A 23,050-nucleotide genomic window follows, 5' to 3' on the forward strand; every position below is an offset into this window, starting at 1 on the left:
CACCGGCTCATGGCGTTGGCCACAAGCGAGCATTTGAGAGTAATGGGATCTGAGTGGTGGAATCCGGCGTTGGGTTTATTTGGTATGGGGCGGGTGGGTTTATTTTGGTATGAGTTCAGGTGAAAATTAAAATTAAATATAAAAATGGTTGGAGCCATTGAGATCATGTCACGTGTCCCCGTTAAATGGGCCGTTAGACGCTAGGGTATATATGACCAAAACGCTATCAGCGGGGTGTATATCATCAAAAAAGCAAACGGGGGATACGCACAACTATATAGAACAGGGGTATATATGACCCTTTGCCGCATGAAAAATGGGTTTCGGAGAAAATCAAACTGTTATAGTGAAATGGTGATATATCGAATGGCAATTATAAACAGGTTTGACTGTACTTAGAATACGAGTGAGTACCAACTATAAACTGGCAAGCTTCCACTTCACACTACTTTTACTCCCTCCCTCTCAAATTATTTATCGTGGTTACTAAAAATAGTTATCTCAAATTATTTATCATTTGAGAAGTTCAAGGTACAATTAATTACTTTTTTTCCATTTTATTCTTAGTAAAATTTTGTCATTAATGAAGATGACATATAAATAGAGTAAACATTTAATGGATAGAGATTATAACTTAGACATAAATAAGAGCAAAGTTAGTCAAATTACTCTCCTAATTAATATTCTTAAGGGGCTTGTAAAACAAAAACACGACAAATAATTTGAGACGGAAGGGATATTTTGCATTTTGCACTCCTAATATAGTATGTCTTATTTTTCAATCTACGTCCTGTTCTCTAATTTTTTGTGATTTACCCCCTAACTTATTATTTTCTAGCAAAATGTTTATCATCCTATGATTTGTATTTAGAATGTGTCTTATTCACCATTGGTAATGCTTACCTTATCCAGGAGACGAGGAGTTAGCAAATAACCCTCTGTCCCCACAAAAAATGTCCTATTTTCTTTATTAGTTTGTCAAGAAAAGATTTGACATATTTTTAAATTTAAAAATATTTTAATTTTATGAGATAATTTAAAACCACACAAATATCTAAGGTTTGTTTTAAGCCACACATTTTAAATATTTTTTTTTATTTCTTAAATTCCGTACCAAGTCAAATCAAAACAATCTTTTTGAGACGGACAGAGTAACATATAAGAAGATTTTATATTTGAAGTAGGGACAGATCCAGGATTTACGTTTTAATATTTAAAGTTCTTAGCATTGAACTCATTACATTTAAAAGATTTGGTTAAATATCTATTATACATTGCATCTTTTTTTTATAACTTTTTACATATAATTTTATGTTTTGCATCAAAAGTACTGGTTCACATGAACCCGATAAGGCATATGAATATATGATATCACTTGCTAAGAAATTTTACTTATTTTACATGTATATTAAAAGTAACAAAATAATAAATTGCTTGCTAAGTACAAGAGTTAAATTCCCTTAACTTGAAACACTTTTCTATTCTTATGAATTGTGTATCCCTTAATGAAATCTCTGGTTCCGCGTAAGAGTAAGCGGCGTCCGCCCCTGATTTGAAGAATACTTTGTTACTTATGAATGAGTGATGTGGAGAAACCTTTTTTAACCATGAAATAAAATTTGACATTGCTCTACCTTTTTATTTAGATTTTCATTACAAATTATAGAAGCAAGATAGACTTCCCTATTGACTGCAGGCCAGACTGGTAAGTTTACATGTTGCAGTGCCTGGAGAAAACTCAGGAAAGTCAAGAATCACACTCTGTCTAATCATAACATTGGGCACAACTTCCAAAATCCCCACCCAGATATCTGATTTTGGAAGTTGGGTGAAAAAAAAAATAGAGATAGAAAAGTCCCTCTATATGTTTTGGACTTTTCTAGTTTAGCTTAATTTGTTTAAGCTTTAGACATAAAGGGGTACTGGTGAGGTTTAACAATTCCATTCTTATATGTATAATGAGTGTAGATACATATATTTATATATATCTCCAGAAGGCTTAACAATACTTTATTATTATGATCTAGTCACCAGTCCAGTAACCACCTGCTTTTAACTGGTACTATGTATGAATATAGTTACATAAATCACAGAATTGATGATGACAACTGAGAATAGAGTTGCATGCTGTCAATGGACTGGCTTGCTGATCCACTCTTCACAAATACCTCTCACAGTTTGGCTTGTTCTTGTATTTGTTCCTGTACAGAGGATGATGAATTGAGTAGATCATGGGACCAAGTTTAAACCAAAATGTAAAAAGAAAGAAACAGCAAATTGCAACTCTACAGGAACTCCCACAGGTTCACAAAATAAAATGTCAAAGAATGGTATGTCAACTCACCTCTGTGACAAAAAAGGCATGGAAACCATATGGAACTCTATTGGGTAACTCAACAACTGCCACAGGTTCAGCGGACATTGTTTTCGCATCAATTACATTCACTGATGACTGTCTGCATAATGTACCAGAGAATGGAATTGGTCAGAGAATATTTCAAGTTTCTAGCACAAAATAATGAACCTCAATTACTCCCCTGAAATGAAAGGCTAATACATTGGTCATTCACCTATCTAGGGCTGAGATTTTATTCAAGAAGAATTCTCCTTTTCGAGTATTTGTATCTTAAGTAAATAAGGATTATAGAGAGCCACTTCAGGTTTAGGCACAGTAGATATGTATTAGGGCTACACTTTTGCTGAGAAAACTGATGAAAATTACTACATACAGGAAGATGGGTCGCCACATGGTTTTCAATGACTGAGAGAAAGAATATAGAGTTCCAAAAGAAGTCCTTTTATGGGTGTTTCATAAGTAAGAATTTGTTATCACATATATAAATGTTAATAAAAGATATCTATGAGGGAGCGGTCACAGGTATGAGAACAATGGGAGGAATCGTTTATGCAATGCAAGAGAGTGATAGATGAGGTACCCAGTGATCTCATCATGTACAAACAATATCAAGTATCCGTCATCCTCTTCACATTCTGTCCCAGGCTGTCGGGGAACAAATATTGCTTCTGAGCCAAATCTTCCTGGTCCAAGGTCGAAAATTCCAGGAATGTTTCCACCGACTTCAAGCTTTGTTTTTCCAGTCTCTGGTTCCGCATGCAAATCAAATTTGACAACTCCTGTGATCTTGGCAACGTTGTTCAAAATGGTTCCATATACATAGCGTTGTTTCCTAAATTTTGCAAAAGTCACTAGCATTACGATGACATAAGGAATGAAATTGAGATGATCAAATCACAAAAATTGGGGCAAGCATTCTCTCAACACTGAACAAAAGACAAAGCGGGAGAGACAGACAGCAGATGAAGGTGTTCCTATGCAGCATTTTAGCAGCCATTGATCCACATCCTGGATATTTTATGTGGTGCAGGAATTTCAGAATTAAAATGAAACTTTTGTAACAGCTGACCTTCCAGTGTAGTTCTCGTTGACCCGTGGAAAATCAACAGCAGACTCTGACAGTTTCTTCTCTGATGCTAGACCATTCTTCATATTGAACCTCATCTCATACCTGACAAATATGACTAAAGTCAAAGAGCATTGAAAGATTTGAAGGTCAATTAAGATCATCAAGTTACAGTTTCCCTACAGCTCATTTGTGAAACCGTCACGCTGTTGTTCATTTTCAGTTCCATTAATCGCATCTAAATCTGGATTCTGCAGGCGGCAAGTGATCAAGACCACGTCATCTCCCTCCTCCCAAGCATTGGCTGGTCAAGCAATTAAATAAAACTCAGTTTGGATCGGTTAGTAAGACTAAAGCATTTATATCTTGTGATTCGTTGAGGTTTATGAATAATGGTGTCCAATAAGAGGATACACATTTTTGTGTTTTTGCAGTCTATAATAGAAGTTACTCAAAGTTGGGTGTCATTATGTCTAACAAGACGATCTGACAAGTGCAAACCATCTACACTGGGTCCAAAGTGTATATATCTCTTCAAAGTTGTTTATAAGTATATCAGGAAGCGGGTTCAACGAATTTTTTTCTCAGTTGGTTGGTAGAAATTTGTTTTCTTTTGTGTAGCATAGACCCAGCATGAGGCTTTTCAAGGTATCCACCTACTTCTGAGTACCCCGCTGAGCTCTCTCTGGGAATATGTCAAGGTCAAACATCAGGACTAGAGACCACACAATCTCGTTGAATCTCCCTTATATCTTTCTTTCAGCTTGATACTTTAACAAAGAGGTACTCAAATTCCTTTTCACCAAAGGATGGGAGTAACTAAAAACTGACTTGAGCAACTTCTCTTCCAGGAGCACATTTGTATGCAGACAAATCGAGTCCTTTACAAGTTTCACGTACACTGCAAGTTACTTATGGGTTAATTATCAGTTTTCTTGAGCGACTATACATATTATAATTTGACATGTGTCAACGCTAGTCTCACATAGTCTCTGCGAAGTTAAATATAGCCACATGCCAGTTTGAGTGAAGTGAAGCAAGTTAAGCCAGCACAATAAGATTTGCAGGAAACCCTTCCAAGAAAAATACATGAAGTTATAATGCCTAAGTAATGCACTCCTATCAGGCCAAAGAATGTAGGTCAGTCGCACATGCCAAGCCATGATTGCCATCAAATGCTTACTTTCTTAGGCACAGCCAAAAGATGCATTTTCATTTTTTCTTTTGTTGGTTGTCTCACTCAAATGTTAATGAAGTTAATTTGCCTGAATTTATCATCATTAAGAGTTACAAAGTTCCTGCAAATAATGTTAACCATCCAACAGCTTAGGAAAGGAGATTTTTTGCAGAAAAAGCAAAGGACATAATGTAAAACATCATTGGAAATAAACCTGCTACATGTCTCCTTTTTTCTTTCTGTAACCAGTTTAATGGAGATATATTATCAATTGAAGTGAAACTTGCTCCTCAAAATAATCAAACGAAGTGAATAGTTATACACTGATATCTACCTCTTGGCTAGATTTTTGTTCTATTTTCAATCAAGGGGCATGAACTTCCAGATTTCAGATATAAAAACATAAAAGAATTTCAAATTTCATACCATTGTGGAATATGAAGCAGTTAGGAAGCTCGAACCACTTGATTAGGGATTCATTCTTTGCGTAGCGTGGAAGAACTCCAAAGCGAGCCTTCTTTGTGGGGTCAAAACTGTATGCCAGCTGTTTATTTTTCACCATTTCCTAAAAAATACATAGCTCATTAATATCTGAATTTTCCCTATCAGAATAAGTTCTGCCATTGTCATCAGGAGAGTAAAGCTAAGACTCTCCATAATATAAATTAATAGAAAAAAGAAGCTGTAAAGGTGGATACCTTTGGCTTGAAGTACAATGGAAGATCCATCATAATTGCATAATTTTCAGTAATAGCAAAATCATGCATCATAACAGCTGCTGGTATTGTTATTGGAACAGGATCTTCCATGATGCCATCCTTGGATATGACTCTATATGTAGCGTAAGGTGGTGTCTGCGCGTATCCAAAAGTAAACATTTCCCCTGCATGCAAATATGTTCAAGTCAAACTTTGTATTTCCAAAACAATCTGCGATTTAATAAATCATCATATATTTTACTCCCCAGCTTTATTTTAGACCCATGTTTGGTTGTCGCTGTACGCTTGAACAAAATGCACCTGGAAACCCAAGTTCTTCTCAAATAAAGGCTACATAACTTGAATCGAGTTAACCTTAGTTCCAAAATCCTTGTGATCTCCACTACTAAGTAGCTAAGTGTACTTTCATAATATGGTAGAGGATAGTAACAGGAAATTTCAAAGGTTTTTATATCTCCATTCAAGTAATGACCAATATGGCATTCGGGAAGCAGGGTCTGAGATGGGAGGAAGAACCCTGTTCATTTAAGAAACAACTCGGAGGATTTTGCAACTAATGGAAAGGATACAGGGAAGTGATGAGCTGATAGCCACAGTTGACAGGTGTTCCTTTTTAAAAGTTTAGGTAGCATTCTTTACGAACTAAGGATTGGAACCAATAAAGCATGTCCCATTTATTTCCATAATTACTAGCAGATTCACGCAACTGTTCTCTTACCAGTCACTGGGTCAACCTTCGGGTGAGCAGTAAAGGAATGTTGCAACCTTTTATCGTAATCCAGCATGCCAAGCGTTTGTAGATCTCCATCCTCCAGAACTTTAACTACATCTGTGAAAGGAATTTTCATTTTGTCAATATGAAGAAGGAAACACATTATACCAATTGTTTCCTTCGATCGCACAAAGTCACAAACTTCAACAACAATAACCATCTTACTAAAAAACAATCAACCCACTGTTTGGCAGTGTAAATCCATATAAAATCATTTATTAAAAGGTTACAGTCTTACAGAATAAATGAAAGAATGTAATTAACTATAATATGTCAAAGAATCTTAACAACATATTCAGGCTAGCAAGCATTTAGATGGTAGATAGCTTAACTTTCTCAGTTAATAGATCAAATGGACAAGTGACTTACATGGTTTATCACCCTCATGAAGAGCCAAAAGCTTCCCGTGGTGATATATCATAGCTGTATTAGCTGAAAGAAGGTGAAAAAAGTTTGTTTCCTCTTCATAAGTCTCGCAAAGGCATACAAAAACACGCGTATATGAATATCATTATTCAAGAGAGATTCAGTTCATTTATAACATAATGTTGTTGCAGAGGTAACCATCAAGATAGAAACATCATTCAACCTCCAACCTTTCTGACCTACCTGTGCCATTTCCATAGGAAGTGTCCAAAATTTTCAGCTTTTGCCTGAGCATGTAAATGTATACTGAGAACAACCCGAACAGCCCTTTAAGATCTCCAATCTGCAAATGGAATAAAGACTAAATAATATACAAGAAATGGCTCCTTGACAGAGTAATAGCATCAAGTTGAGGACAATAAAATTAATGGCTTAACATTGAAAAAGAATGCATCTAACATCAGAAGTAACTAGATATGAGTCGAATCCAGGTAAGTGATTGGATATTCAGGACCATTCTATAACGTTTTTTCATTCATGACAGGTTCAGTTAAGAACAAGTAGACCAAGAAATATGAGTAGGTCATTTCAGTGGAAAATCATTCTAATTGCAAAATGTCCATAGTACTAATGTGAAGACAGAATGACCACAGTTGTTTCTTTTTTTTGATGAAGATGGCCACAGTTGTTTCTTTCCAGTCACCCCATCTTCTAAAGCTGAGTATACAATAATGATTCCTTTATCTGCGAGAGAATTCTCAATAATCATCAAATTTTGACCAGCTTCTCTTCCCCCAATTCTTCTACTTCGCTTTCTGATTGTCTAACAGGAACTTTTTGAAAAAAACAATTGCTTTCTAAAACTTGTAGCCAGCAATAAAGCACTATAATAACTGAATAACTTTGGCAGTGTTACTGTTCATCACATCAGAGAAATATTCCAACATTTAATTTCGCAATTTAAGTTTTCCTAGTTTTATTGCTCATATAGAAAAGAGTACCAAAGTCTCTACATTCTCCTTCAACTGAGTCCCGACAGAAGAGGTAAAATCTCTTAAGTATTCCTTCAGAACATTGTTGACATGCTTGAACTTTTAACATTCTCATCCTGTATTCTATATTCTCATTTTCACACACGGACCGAAGGTACCTTTCCTGTAACTCCTTAATGCTATAAGATGGAAGTTGTGAAAGACTCCGAGTATCCAACCCAGAACCTTAAGGGCTAAGGCAATGAATGGAGTTGCCCAGGATCTTTATGAACCCCTGTTGGAAGCCCTTATACGGTTCATGTACGACAATTATGTAACTCAATACTCTTGCATGTGTGCCTCAATTATGTAACTCAATACACATGGATTTTCATGAAAACTTACCAGTGTGGGATTGGCACGAATACTATGTGAAAGAATTGAGTATCCAACCTAAAACCTTACAGCAACGGGTGGAATATCCAACTCCAAGACATTAATAAACCCTTCTGATAGCCCATACATAAACCATGTGGGATGATTATATAACTTAACAGAAGCCAATGAATACTTCAAGATTATCTGCTCTCACATTCAGAAAAAAGAATTGGAGCAAAATAATTTACATGGGGAGGTTAAATCTATCAAGATACAGGAGGAACAAAATGCGATAATCTGCTTCGATTCTTTGCTCTGAATGTGAGAGGTCCTAGTGAGATATCAGATAACAAAGATTAATTAAATAAAAAAGTGCGATAAAATAATTGCAAAGTACTGGACTAAAGACTGACAAATCTTTTTTTTCAGCTGAATATATGCCTGAAATAAGGGAAAAAATAGAAGACCACCCTCATATCAAGGCATTGTTTTCTACCACAGGAAACCAGGCGCTTCATTTTTGTTTCTTTTTCCTTTCCTTACTTTTGGTAATGATCGTTATTCGATAAGATGAGGATTGCAGACCACGTCATACAGCAACAGAATGTCACATGTTGATATTCCCAAAAATACCTAGTGAACAATTTATGCTAGTCTTCTAGATAAAGGATCCTAGAACATGCTCAATGTCCTCTCCAAAAAATAAAAAAAGAACAGACAGAAGAATACATTTAGTTCAAGAAACTTCAAATGTTTATTGTTTGAAGTTCTATAGAATAAAAGATTGACAACACAAGAAAATCTGAGAGTAAGAACATCAAAACAAATCATACCTTCATAAACTTGGCTCCTCCAAAGAACTCTTCTTGCTTTAGACGTGATGTCCTCACAAAACGTGAGACATATGTTGCTTTTCCATCTTTAATGTGCAAGCCATGAATCATGCTGAAGGAAAAATAAAGTTAATCAAGGTAACAGATTTCTTTTATGTCAAACAATGAAGAGGATATTTTTCTTCACATTCAACATGTGCTCCTCCACAAATCAAAAGCAACATGAAACATAAAATTGAAGATACACCAAACAAATTTAGCTTTGTTATTGGAAGGGAAAATAAGAAAATTGAACTAATAAACACGATTGATGCTGCCAATAAGATCATTTTACAGAGAAAATATTTTCATTCCATGATGTCTCTTAATCAGCAGACATGGTAGATTGTCCAGATAATGAACAAAGTTGGCCCTGATATTATGAAATGTTCCATCTTCAATCACTTATACGATGAATATATATCTAGCAACAAGCATGTCCCTCTGTATATCATAACTGACTCTTGTTAAAATGACATGGTATTATTGAGTTGAAAGCTTAAAGAGCCACACTCAAGGTCGAAAAACCATAGGAAACAGTCAGGTAAGAAAAGAGTACAACTACAGCCATAAGTTCTCGAAACATTAAAACATTACCAAGTGCCAGCTTCATTCAACAACACCAGAAAGCCGTTTAAACACATGAAATGGAATAATCTAGCTCAGTTTCAGCAAAACAAAGACAGTGTTCTCGGTCAGAACAAGTACAGTACTAGAGGCACTTATTTTCCAAAATGCTTTGGGAGAATTTAATGTTTACTCTTAATTGAAAAGCCAAGACTGCAAGAGACGTACCCATCTCCATCAAACCTGCATAGAGAGGAAGTAAAGATGAGTTTAGTACTGGCAATTCTAAATAGAATCTCTTTACTAACAAAGAATGAGCAAGAATGATAAAATTATTTTGTTATGTAACCTCAGGGATTGTGTTTGTTTTTGTGTAGGAAAGGGGAAGAATTGAAGGAACATAAAGACAGTGATGGAAATAGGTTATAAAGAGAATAAAATACCAATGATATCCAGCAGCTGGAGCAAATTTAGGATTTGGACCAACCCTGACAAACTCGCCATTCAGGCACTCCTGTCGTACAAAGTTCATCATGGATTATTAAATATCTTCAAAGCCAGCATAAAAGGCAGACCTTTTGTATCAGATATATTCTCCTTTATACTAGAGTATTAAGGAAGGAACGGAAAGTGAATCTGTTCAAACCCAATCGGTTTTCATGCATCAAACATGAAAGGATTATGGGGACAAAAGGAACTCGAGAATCAATCAACTGATTACTAGTTTTATGAAGTAAAGCTTGTTTGTTAATCATCTAACATTTCCTTCCTTCAAAGCAGACCAATATCAATTGATTCATCTGTACAGCTGAAAGTTGGCCCGTCCCAAACTAACAAACAGGTTACACATTGGTCCGTATCATGAGCCAATGAGTTATGAACTGTAATCTCAAAATCACACTCTGTAGAACACAGCTACAAAAGATCAACAACCTTGTCTTCTAATTGGTGAAAACATCGTTGGATACTCCACCTGTTTCAGATGATGTGACACGCTTTTCTTTTTAGTCTGTTCCAATAGAATGACACACTTGTAAATTTGGAAACAATTAACTTTATGTCATCATCTTACCTTAACGAGAAGCCCTTTTTTTTTTTTTTTTTAAAGGTTACTTGTATTTCATATCCAAAAACTCAACACCACCAAAGGTGCTGAGGAAAAAGAGACGAGAAGCTTTTATTACCACACAAATGTTATAGTCATACAAATATTATCAACATAATTAGTTGGAAAGTCAAATTTCTTTATTAAACTCTATGCTGATTCAAACTACGTCATTTCAGAGAGAATTCTTCATTTCCATGAGAATCGGAATCTTCAGTGACAACACCAGTCACATTAATAGCAGATACAAAAGAAGTGAACTGACCGGAAGATGGCCTTTAACAGGAAGGTCTTTAAAAGGAGGAGTTTCATGGGTAGGTGCAAAATTGCCTTGAAGATAGTGAAGTGGTTTGGTGGAGTCATTCATTAACTTGATCATCCCCCATTCTAACAAGTCTATGGCCTTTGCAACCACTCCTTTTTTTGGCTTTGGATCAACCACCACTACTCCTCCCTCTATTCTTGCCACTCCATTCTCTTCTTTCATCCCCATTAAATTTACTCTCTTTCAAACGAACCAGATCGAAGATGTGCTTATATGTGTATCATGTGTGTATATATATATATAGGAAACTTCTACTTAAGCCGCAGCTGACGTGCATGACAATAAGATGTTTATCCCCTAATCATAATTAGTACTCCTTCCTGCTGCATACTTTTTTTTAAGTATGTCCGCTTGTTTGGTTCACGGACTAAATTATCTATGATTATAGTCTTGAGAATATAATTTTTGGACTAATTTATTTCATATGGGTGGTGGGATAAAATAATCTAATGGGATAAGGTAATATATCCAAGATTAAGTCTGAGACTAAATTTATATTGTGTTTGGTTGACAATAAATTTATACCATCAACCAAATACAATATAAATTTAATTTCATATGTAATTCTGGATATCCCACCTTATCCCGCATACCAAACGACCCTAGGGTCTTTCGGAAACAGTCTCTCTACCTCTATGAGGTAGGCGTAAGGTCTGAGTACACGTTACTCTAGGGGCGGGACTATTCATGCCCGAGGGGTGTCAAGCAACACCCTTCACTGAAAAATTACATTGCAAGTGAAATTTGAATTTTATAGGTATATATAATAGTTTTGACACCACTTAACACAAGCTTAAGGATTAGCTCAATGGTTAAGAAGTTGCAAAAATAACCTAAGGTCCCGTGTTCATTTGAACCTGGGTTGTGAAATATCTATATTTTTTGACACCTCTTAATGAATCTTGGCTCCGCGACTGCTTTACCCTCCTCAGACTCCACTTATGAAATTACACGGGATATGTTGTCGTTCTAAAAATTTAAATTTTTTAAGTTAAAAACAAATTTAATTTCAAATTTCTTATTTTATTTTTATCAATTTATAATCACATAAATATAATTTTTAACTTAATAAATTTAATTTTAAATTTTTTATTTTATTTTAAATAATTTATAATCACATAAATATTTATAATTTATTTAGATTAGAAATTTTCAATTTTTTCTTTCTTAAATTGGGGCTCCAACAAGTATTATCCTAATATATATCCGTCACCTATTTTTTCTGTAAAGCTAGCATATATTTTAGTGCATACCTACAGTATATGGTACCCCAAGACTGGTGAGTGCACGGCATTTGCGTGTGAGAAGGGACAAGACTGAAGAGTTTGGTCTTGACCCTTAAGTTTGTGGAGATGCTGCTGCCACGTGTTGAGTATCCATCGGTCTATTTTCTAGGTTTTTTTTTCTATATATTTTGTTGCCTAAGAGGTTGATATTTGTTACTTTCTCCTCCCCAATATATTGGTACATTTTAGACTAAACACGTAGCTTAAGTGTTTTTTTTTCTTCTAAATTTATGGTTTAAAATAAGTTTTAAATAATTATATTTGAGTAAATTATCTCATAATGTTAAATTATTTCTAAATTAAAAAAATAACATTCTTTTTAAGACATGCTAAATAGGAAAGTGTACCACATAAATTAGAATTGATGGAATAATATATTGTTTGGGATAGAAAATAAAAGGTACAAATTCCTTTAATTTTGGAATTCTGGGAGAGAGCAAAACGGATTTTCATAGGAAGTATTTTATTTTCGGAAATCATATTTAGATCATTTTTTACTGCGTGGTTGTCGATTGAACATAGAATATGTCGCCACATGGTATGGCGTGGATATTTGTACGTCCTTCATTTTCTTTTTGGCATGAAAAAAATACTTTATGCAACGAGATATTGAAAAATGATTCATCATGACACATCTTCCCTACAGGCTAGAAAATATTACTAAAAGCATTTATTTTACTTTATTGGTCTCAAATATAACATCGAATTTCATTTACCCAGGACTGAATAAACGAAGGATTGAATTAACTAATTCTTAAAATAGGATTACATTAACTACTGTCTGTTGTTTAGAGTGATAAAAATATTAAATTGATTTCATATTTTGAACTAATTAGGTTTTCTTATATACTATTATTCTTCCACTCTTTATGCATTATTCTTCCACCTTAAACGGTTTATTTCCGATTGCTCTACAATCTACACGTTGTTTTTAAGTAGGGTAATAACTATTTTCCAAGATAGCATTATTTGCTTTCATTATGGCCACATACTCGTTTCGTGGACCGTCTCTTTTCGGGAAGATTCTTTTTGGACAATTTACGAGTAACAGGAATTTGTGGAGCTTTCCTAATTCCATCAAAGCATCCAACTTATATCACTGAAAATGATAAGTACTCCATAAGAAAAAAAAAAGACTTAATACCTAGATGGACCCTTAAACTTGGCATGTTTTGTAAGATAGGCATATAAACTTATAAGGTGATCAGATAGACACTTAAACTTACTCAAAGTGTATTTTTCAAGTTTTTCAGTTGTTTTGAAAACAAAAACTATATTTTTCAAACACTCACAATTTTCATGGCCAAACAAGCCCTAAATATATCACAAAATATTTTTTTTAAAATGCAAAAATAAGGCAAACGCATATACATGAGACTATAAATGTGCACTTAAACCAATAAATACTCGCTAATCGCAATTTTGCAGCTTTCAATTAACTCGATTTTTTTTTTACACTTGAATAATTAAAAACAATAACTTTAACCAATAAAAATCCTTAAAAAAGAAATTTCAAATTAAGAAATTTCTAAGTTCAGTATTTCAAGTGTAAAAGAAATTTCAAATTAAGAAAACTGTAAAGCCGAGAAGAAAATCCTTAAAAAAAGAAATTTCTTAATTTGAAATTTCTTTTTTTAAGGATTTTTATTGGTTAAAGTTATTGTTTTTTAATTATTCAAGTGTAAAAAAAAACCGAGTTAATTGAAAGCTGCAAAATTGCGATTAGCGAGTATTTATTGGTTTAAGTGCACATTTATAGTCTCATGTATATGCGTTTGCCTTATTTTTGCATTTAAAAAAAAATATTTTGTGATATATTTAGGGCTTGTTTGGCCATGAAAATTGTGAGTGTTTGAAAAATATAGTTTTTGTTTTCAAAACAACTGAAAAACTTGAAAAATACACTTTGAGTAAGTTTAAGTGTCTATCTGGTCACTTTATAAGTTTATATGCCTATCTTACAAAACATGCCAAGTTTAAGGGTCTATCTGGGTATTAAGCCAAAGACTTAATTGAAAGGGAAAGAGGGTTGGTCTCATGTTACCATAAAAGAAAATATTCAAACCACTAGCATTAAAATTGATCATGATATACTTGATTTACAATTCAAGAGTCATTTCTTCATATTTCGACTTTAGACAATAATATTTTTTATTTTCTTCTAGTAAAATCAAAAGAAACAATTAGTTTGTCTCATTTTATAGAGAGAACTAGAAATAGTCAAGACACTTGACATAATCTTCGGTGTTTATTCTAGTCCTATTGCGTTTCTGACAGTTGAGTAATTTTAAAATGAATTAAACGACTAATGCCAGCTTCTATTTTTTTTTTTTTGAACCGGTAGACAAATTTTATTTATATATAACAAACGCTTTGGTAGCTATTACGTGAGCGTTGATCACACTTAGATTTTCTAACTTTACTAGATTACCACAAGCAGAGGCAAGTTAAGGATTTCAAGAGAATGGGTTTACCATTGCTTTTAAGATACGATAAAAAAAAATTATAATGACATCGATTTGGCGAGCAAAAGATAATTAATTACATTTTTTTTATGAAGTAAATTATTTTATATTCACAAAGGCATCAAGGAGATGCATAGTAACAAAAGAGGAGGATTAAAACTAAAATTAAAAAAAAAAGAAAAAGAAAACCTGCAATAGAAATTAAAAAATAAAAGAAAATAAAATAACAAAGGAAAACATGCTTTAGAAATAAAAAAAAAATAATAAAAAAAAAGAAGCAAGAGTGCAGTAAGTAGGATTTGATCCCAAGACCTTAGGAAGTAAACTCAATACTTGACCAATGCTCTACTCAATCTGTTTTAACCATGTGTTTACTAAGATAATAATAGATATATTTAAAAATTATACACCTAATATATCAAGTTTAGTCGGGTGACCATGAGTTCACCTGATCCATTTTTTATACATAAATTCGCCCCTGACCACAAGCATTGAAGATACTTTTTCAGTGGTATAGTTCTCTTCCATGTCTTCAAATACTTGATACATAACAAAAGTAGGGGCATTATACAAAGACACTTGATGGTCTATTGTTCTCCAGTTGCTCCTTGTTGCGCCAGCTTCTAGAATTAATAATGCATCATTTTTTTTATTTTTTTTAAAATGTATATAAGAAAAGTTCAATTATATAGGGTGCTTGAGGGATAAATTTTATAGATGATCACATAATTATCATTTTTTTTCACTGAAGTCACTTAACTATATTGTCTAACACAAGAGTCATGTTACTTTTTTTTTACCAAAGTCGCTTAATTATATTTTATAACCCAAAAGTCACAAAACTTTGAACTAACTAACACAAAAACCACACCTACCAAAAAATCTAACTTCCCATGGGTAATATTTTTTATTCTTTTTTAATTTTTAATCTAATTGATATAAACTCAATAAAAAAGAACCGACCCGACTCAAAACTCATATGCACATATTAAAATACTAAAAGGGAGAAAATTTTGAAAAAACTTATACACAAGATTATTACCTCCGAAAAAAGTTATCACACTAAAAAAAAGTTAATTTTAGAATGAACTTTTTTATTTCCACACATTTTTTGCTTGAATGCCCCTATAGAGAGAAGAATCGTATATTTGGTGGAAGGATTGGTTCTGTTTTTTTAATATTTTAATTTCTGCATATGAGTTTTGGATCGGGCCGGTTCTTTTTTAATAGTTGTATTTAATAGATTAAAATAAAAAGTTTAAAAATATATTACCCATCGGAAGTTGGATTTTCTGACAAGTGTGATTTTTGTGTTAGTAAGCTCAAAGTTTTGTGACTTTTGTGTTAGAAAACATAGTTAAGTGACTTTGTTAAAAAAAAAGTGATAATTATGTCATATGTGACTTTTGTGTTTAAGAACATAGTTACGTGACTTTGGTGAAAAAAAATGATAGTTATGTGACCATCTATGAAATTTAAGGTGTTTGAGTAAAGATTATAAGCTCATCAAACTAGTATATAAACACTCTTTGACTTATTCATGTATTATGTAAACATCAAAAGTGTTTATAAGCCAAGAATTAACTAAAAATCATAAGTTGATCATCCCTAACTTATGAGTTTGTCGCTTATAAGCACTTTTAATTTAATCATATTTTTTTACTATTTTATCACTAATACTCTCTCCGTCTCAATTTATGTGATATACTTTGACTAGGCACGAAGTTTAAGAAAGAAAGGAAGACTTTTAAAACTTGTGGTCTAAAACAAGCCATATATATTTGTGTGACTGTAATTCATTTCATTAAAGGTAAAGAGGAAATTTTAAATTAAATTATTTCTAAATATAAAAATAAGTGTATCACATAAATTGAGACAGAGAAATATCTGAGTTTCATTACTGGTGCTCCTTTTTCTCCTTCACAGATACCTTTTCATTTACTTTTAATTTGTAGTTTTTGGAAATGACTTTAAAGACAGACACACTCGTAGTTAGAGCTGTCAATATGGGCTTGGCCGGCCCAACCCAACCCTTTATTTAAGTAGGGTTGGGCTAAGATTTTTTTGGCCCATATAGAAGTGAGGTTCAAAAGCCCAGCCTCTCTTGGCCCGCCGACCTCAAGGGTTGGGCTGGGTTAGCCCTTGAGGCCAGAAAAGAATAATAAATAATTAAATTTAAAAAAAAAATATAAGTAAATTAAACAAAAAAATAAAAAGTAATGAGAAAAAAGAATGTACTTACTACTAAATAGTAATTAGAAACTGGAGTAATACTTTTTAGTCTTAGAATTTATATTATGTTTAATTTCTTTTGAACGTGATCTGAATTAGTGATTAAAAATAATAATTTATATTTATTCTCTTGATATGGATTTGCGCAAGAATGGGTGGTAGAAGATTCTATTTGATATTGCAAAAGTTTCATGTTCAAATTGTACCAAAAATCATTAGAAAATGTTATTTCGGAAGACGAAAAAACTTAAGGGGCTGACCCGTCCTAGCCCGCGGCACACTTAGGGCTGGGTTGGGCTACCATTTTGTAGGCCCTTCAATTAAAAGGGCCAGCCCATCCTAACCCATTTAATTCTTTGGCCCTTTAGAGCTGGGTTGGGTTGGGCTGGGCCAACCCATTTTGACAGCTCTACTCGTAGTCAATGTAACATAACACTTGCTTATAATCAACACCTTTTGTCAATTACATTAATTGCTTATTATGAATTTCGACACTTCTATTTAAATATGTAATTGCCTATTTATAAAATCAGTTTCAACACTAAAAATATTTATTAGACTTAATATTTATCAATTACTTTGAATCAGCTAATTTGAATTAAAATCTAATTATATGATAATCACCAAAAAATAACTACATGTAACGGAATTTGAAGTATATACAAGAAGCAAACCACATACTAAAACATGTCAGTAACATAGAAAATAAGCACCCTACATATTTCAACATGTTAAGATACACTATTAGTACAAAAAGTTTTTGTAACATATTATCAATATATATAAGTTAAATCCGGATGGAAAACCATTAAGGAATGTAATTGAGGGGGACTGACTACTTACAGGTAAGTAACCTTTGACAGGAAGGTCCTTAAGGGGGTGTTTCATCAACCGGTGCAAAGTTACCAGATAGAAAATGGCAAGGCCCAGTTTTGTACATTAATTTCACTATCACTTTCTCTAACCAATCAATGGCTTTTCCTCCAAACTTCTTGGTGGGCTTTGGTTTCACCACCACCCAACCCCCCTCACTCCTCTCCATTGGCACCCCCTCGTCTTTTTTCTCCCCCATAAATTCTCAAGCTGCAAAAAGTATGTTCAAATATATAAATCTAAGTGAAGTCATGTACTGTGTCAGTTTTAGTGTTTGTTGTATATATATGATGTGCTTTGATTTGTTTTCTTTTCTTTTTGTGTCTCAGATTTTTTTCGGTTTTTCCACCTTATTTTTTATTTTACATAACAATATTTGATTATATTGTCGGATTTAAGATCTAAAGTTTATGGGTTCTACACCGACCTCAAGTTAATATATAATGATAAGTGAATTCATAGTGAAATACTTGCAGATATTTAGCGGATATTTTAATACATATACAAATATGGTATGCTGAAAACTATTGATTTCACGTGAATCAACGTGTTATATTCCGAATCTGCCCCTATTTGATTATGTACAAAATTTTGAAATGATTTTTTTTTGATATATTTTGTTAACAGTATTTTAAACAATTTGAGCTTAAACATATCACAATATTTTTATATTACAAGAGAATATCATGATTTTTTTTTTAATATTTTCTTAAATGTAACAAAATATTTTGTGTAAACTGATTTTAAAAAAATACTAATATATAAAATGAAACCGATAAAGCAATATTCAATTTTCCGGTTGAAGTTTGAGAGAGGGCAGTTTGTGGTGGAATGGCGTTTGTCTATTATCTTTGTGGTTAGATGGTGAAGACACAGGCCACGTCCCTCATGATTTAAACCCCAAAAAAGAGAATAGAACCTTTTTGCACTTTTCCTTATTTTAAAATTAATTATAAGTTCTCACTAACTGACCCAAAAAAAAAAATGCACTTACATTTGTAGAATTTTAGGGTTTTAATTATTTTGGTGTCATTTACTTGTATCATTTATAAAATTGTGATTGCAAATAAGATAATTTAATATTAATACTAGTAACTATTTCAAATTCATTATTATTTTATTAAGGCTGAATACATAAACAGCCCCCTAAATTTGTCCAAAAATTCCATTTAAGCACCTAAATCAAAGAACTTTCCTATTGAACACTTAAACATTAGTCAAAGTGTGCCTATTAGACACACTTTTGACTATCAGCCAAAACATTTAGGCGCCTACATTTCAAACGCAGCTTGTGTGGCAACATAGCCAATGAAAAAAAAGCTACAGGAACAAAAAAAACAAAAAAACAAAAAAAAAAAGATGAAAAGAAAAGAAAAGGTGCACGTCTGAATTTAGTCGTTCTATAATCACCTTGACTCTACCACCGTAATCCCTCCTTACCTGCACAACCAATTAGTTCCACCACTTTCTCCCTCTGCTACGTCACTTTCCCCTGCCCCTCCCAATCATTTTCACATTTTTTTTTCTTCACTTCTACTTTTGCCGCAATGGTTTCAATTTTTCATCATCCAATTTTTACACCACATGACTGGAGAACTGTCATTAGCGGTGTGCTAACAAAATAAATTCAGCTACTTCTTTAACATAGCAGCCTTTGAACAGAAAAACAATTTGTAAATGGGGGTTCCTCAAGTTTCCTTCCTTTTCAATCTGAATTTTTCCTTTATATTTTAGAACACCATTTTGTAGTGTGAAATTTGCTCGAGAATTGAGCAGCATAGCCACTGCTATAAGGTATTCGTTTGCTTCCACATCAGATATATAGCTCTGCCAGATCTGTTGGATTATTGAATTGATGACCGGAAAATTAACAGCATTTTTCACTCCTTTAATATAGGCCACCTTCCATCTTCTAGTAGCCACATGAATGAATTCTTCAATTTAGTTTAGCTTCTGGTAGCACTTCCATTGCTTGGATTCTCTTGTTCTCTCAAGAGATGGTCGTGGCGGCAGCGAACGGTGGTCGCAGATTATCAAAGATAGTGAGACATCTAGAGGAGGGATTATAGTTGGTTTAGGACTGTTTGAGGGTGTTTGGTTAAAGGAAAAGAAGATTAAAGTTACTTCACGCGCTAGAAAGAAACGGCAAACACATACCATGCCATGTCAGCAATATGTGTCTAATAGGTAGACTTTGACTAATGTTTAAGTGTTAAATATGAAAGTTTCTTAGTTGAGGTGCTTAAATGGAATTTTGGAAGAAGTTTAGGGAATTGTCTATGTATTCAGCCTTTTATTAATATACTTTTATTAACGGAACATATTTTGCTAGTCGAGAATTTTTCGATATTGAACCCCCAAGGCCCCAATAGTTTAGCTGAACAAATTGCAAAGGTGCCAAGTTTGTACAATATCCTTTATAAGTATAACAAGTTATGGGCTTGAAATAATTTTGTATTACACATAATAAGAAAAAATCTAACACATGATATCTACTCTAGAGCTAATATGTGCAACAAACCCCGACTTTTAAAAGGGATGCATTTATTAGATAAAAAGTCGATGTAGGATCTGCCCGTTGCTGCGATGCTTCATGATAATTCAATAGATCGCACAACATTGTGCCGGCAACGCATCATTCAAACTTCTGCCCTATCAACTTTTGATCCAACTAAAGTTGCATCAATTGTCAGCTCTGTTATTCTAACATTGCATCCAACTTCAAGCGACTTCAAATTAGCATCCTTGATCTCATGAACAACACCATCCCTTTGAGACCTCTTCTTTCCTGACATTGCACATATGTGTCACTACCTAAAATTACAACCGTGAAGGCACTTACCCTCATCCAATAAGCAAACCATCCACAACCCTTTAACAAATTATTAACCATCAAATTCATGCGGAAATGAAATAAATAAGCCGATTCAAGTTAACTTATTATCAACATATGCAATTTGGAATTGCTCAGAGGATGGAAACTATTCGAACAGAATTGCTTGACAGGTGATTAAACTATGCAGACCTAAAGATCCTTTCATGTGTAAATCTATGGCATAAAGCAATGCTTTTTAAAATATATCATTCTTGAGTTGGAAACTTTGCCTTAGCAAAATTCCTTTCAATGAAGCACTTTTTGGATTTGGAAATAATTATAACGTTGATTGTTTGTGTTGCTGGTCACCCACACGAGACTCAATCCAACATATATTCATAGAAGGAGAAGTGGCAAAACACATATAGAAATACATTAGAGCACGCAAAACACATATAGAAATACATTAGATCACCATTTGGCATAGCATCAAACGAGACCAATTCGAGAAGTGATCAAAATATGGTGAGAGACATGAAGACCAATAATGTTATTCACGAATTGATCATGAAAGTGGCACCAGTGATTACTGTTCGAACCAGGAATTGAGTTTGCCAAAGAGAAAACAAAGAGAAAGAAGAGAGAGAATTTACGGATAAAGGAGAAGATACTTTCTATATGATGAAATGAAATGAAATTGTTATTTACATCTGGAACCTTTCTGTGCTTATATACAACAAGAAGAAATTGCAAAACTGGACTATGCTATTACAAAAAAGTAAGGCTATCAAATAAATAAACGCTCAACTGAACCGGGTAATTGGTCCCTCAGTTGTTGGGCCTGTGTGAACGAGGCCAGTTTCAAGCTGGAGGGTGTAAACACACTAAGCTTTCCAAGAAACACCTGGCAATGCCTTGGTAAAAATATCTGCTAACTGATCTGCATTTTTAACAAAATGAAGTGTAATTAAACCAGCATGAAGACAATCTCTAAAATAATGACAGTCAATTTCGATGTGCTTTGTACGTTCATTAAAGACAGAATTCTTGGAATTTTTAAGATAGCTTGACTATCACAGTATACAGGTATAAGAGCAGTAACAGACAACCCCAAATCACCAAGTAAACCAATGAGCCAATAGATCTCAGCCACCACTGTGCGTAGTGCCCTGTACGCAGCCTCAGCAGAAAAAAGGGAGATGGTTGGTTGCTTCTAATTACACTTCCAAGAAATGGGACAACCACCAAGAGAAATAAAATATTACGTGACAGATCTCCTAGAAGTGGGACAAAAAGCTCAGTCAGAGTCTGAATGTTGACACCTAATTTGCACCGCATAAGACGCGTATTTTAATTTTTAAAATTTCTAAGTCAAAGGCGAAGCAAGGATGCACCCTCAGAAAATTAAAATTTCAAAATCCCGAGAAAATTGCAAAAATTGACGTTCTGTGAAAATTGATAATTACAAGAAGTTGCGAGTTATTTACTTTCACAAACTTGATTCGAAAAGAAAATACATATCCCGCTCCGTCTAATTCGGGAAAATTGTTAATTAAAGACGACGTACAAATTGCCGCTCATTTTCACAACATTTGTTTTTAATTTTTTAAATATTTCTCAAAAGTATATCAATATTGAGCTCATTTTGAAGCTCGTATTTTGCTCGTATTTTAAAACAACGTATTATAATTTTTATCTTGTCAAAATATTAGTTTACGAGGGCATTTTAAGGTAATTAATTTAAACTATATACTATACTTTTGAAAAATATGTGGTGTATTTTAAAGGGGGGGGGGGGGGGGAGTAAATAATATACTCCCCCCCCCCCCCCCCTCATTTATTTTTCTCGTCTGGCCCGTCATTTTGTTTTACCCTAAAATGTTGCCCTTCTCTCTTCTTGAAAGAATCCAGTGGCGGCGCTAGGGTTCCCACCACTAGCCACCGCTCCACCACCATTTCTCCACCATTTTGGTTGATTGTTGGGTATTTACCCACCGTCTCTCGTGCTGTGGGATGCCCTAGGCGGAGCCATTGAGCTCTTAGCCATCTGGAGCCACCACACTACGCAAGAGAGATGGTGCTGTGGTGATTTGCTCAATATTGGCCATGGATTCGTACTTTGTACTGGTTTGCACGACGTGTAAGGTTGGGACTGATTTATAACGGTCCTTTTTGGAATTATGCTCGGGTACAATTTGTTTGTTTGTGTGATTAGGTGCACTATTTGGGATTTTTGTTATCTTTGTGCACTGATTTGGGTTTGTTTTTGTCCCTCTAGTGTACTATTACACGTGATTTTTGCAATTTTGTACGAATTGGATAAAATTCCTTTTGTCTTTACTTGATTTTGAAAATCGGATAGGGTTTGTTGAAATTAGGGGGAAATCTGATTTCTATTTTGGGTCATTTTTGTCCCTAGGGTTGATTTTTTCGTTTTCTATAAATTGGAGATGTTGGTGACATTTGAGGGGTCCGAAATTTTTTTCTTTAAAAAAATAATATAGAAGGGTTTGGATGATTACAGATTTTCCAAATCTTGCTACTCTATACTATATGATATACAAATACTATCATTGAGAGACCATTATTATAACTTTAAAAAAATTATAATACTAAACTAGAAAATCAAGAGCAATGTTATTTTGAGGATTTGAGTGTTGGTGTTTGATTTTGTTGACCTAATCCCAAGTTTTGATCTTTGGGTT

General features: G+C 33.7%; 1 protein-coding gene across 2 annotated transcripts; it reads right to left on the reverse strand.

Moving 5' to 3' along the window:
* Nucleotides 1–1,926: 1,926 nt before the first annotated feature.
* LOC132644709 (carotenoid 9,10(9',10')-cleavage dioxygenase 1-like) lies at nucleotides 1,927–17,715 on the reverse strand. Of its 2 annotated transcripts, none has more exons than XM_060361315.1 (14): nucleotides 17,501–17,715; nucleotides 9,688–9,758; nucleotides 9,473–9,487; nucleotides 8,639–8,750; nucleotides 6,700–6,799; nucleotides 6,460–6,522; nucleotides 6,037–6,147; nucleotides 5,298–5,482; nucleotides 5,026–5,164; nucleotides 3,606–3,726; nucleotides 3,426–3,527; nucleotides 2,937–3,188; nucleotides 2,345–2,456; nucleotides 1,927–2,201 (listed from the first exon to the last, which is right to left on the reverse strand). In XM_060361315.1, the coding sequence occupies exons 1-14, from the start codon at nucleotides 17,543–17,545 to the stop codon at nucleotides 2,172–2,174; spliced, it is 1,458 nt and encodes a 485-aa protein (XP_060217298.1). In that variant the 5' UTR covers nucleotides 17,546–17,715; the 3' UTR covers nucleotides 1,927–2,171. The 2 variants fall into 2 exon arrangements, with proteins under 2 accessions (XP_060217298.1, XP_060217297.1); XM_060361314.1 differs by lacking the exon at nucleotides 17,501–17,715 and adding an exon at nucleotides 10,615–10,901.
* Between the last annotated feature and the right edge of the window lie 5,335 nt (nucleotides 17,716–23,050).

Source organism: Lycium barbarum, chromosome 6 (assembly GCF_019175385.1).
Source record: "Lycium barbarum isolate Lr01 chromosome 6, ASM1917538v2, whole genome shotgun sequence".
Lineage (NCBI taxonomy): Eukaryota > Viridiplantae > Streptophyta > Magnoliopsida > Solanales > Solanaceae > Lycium > Lycium barbarum.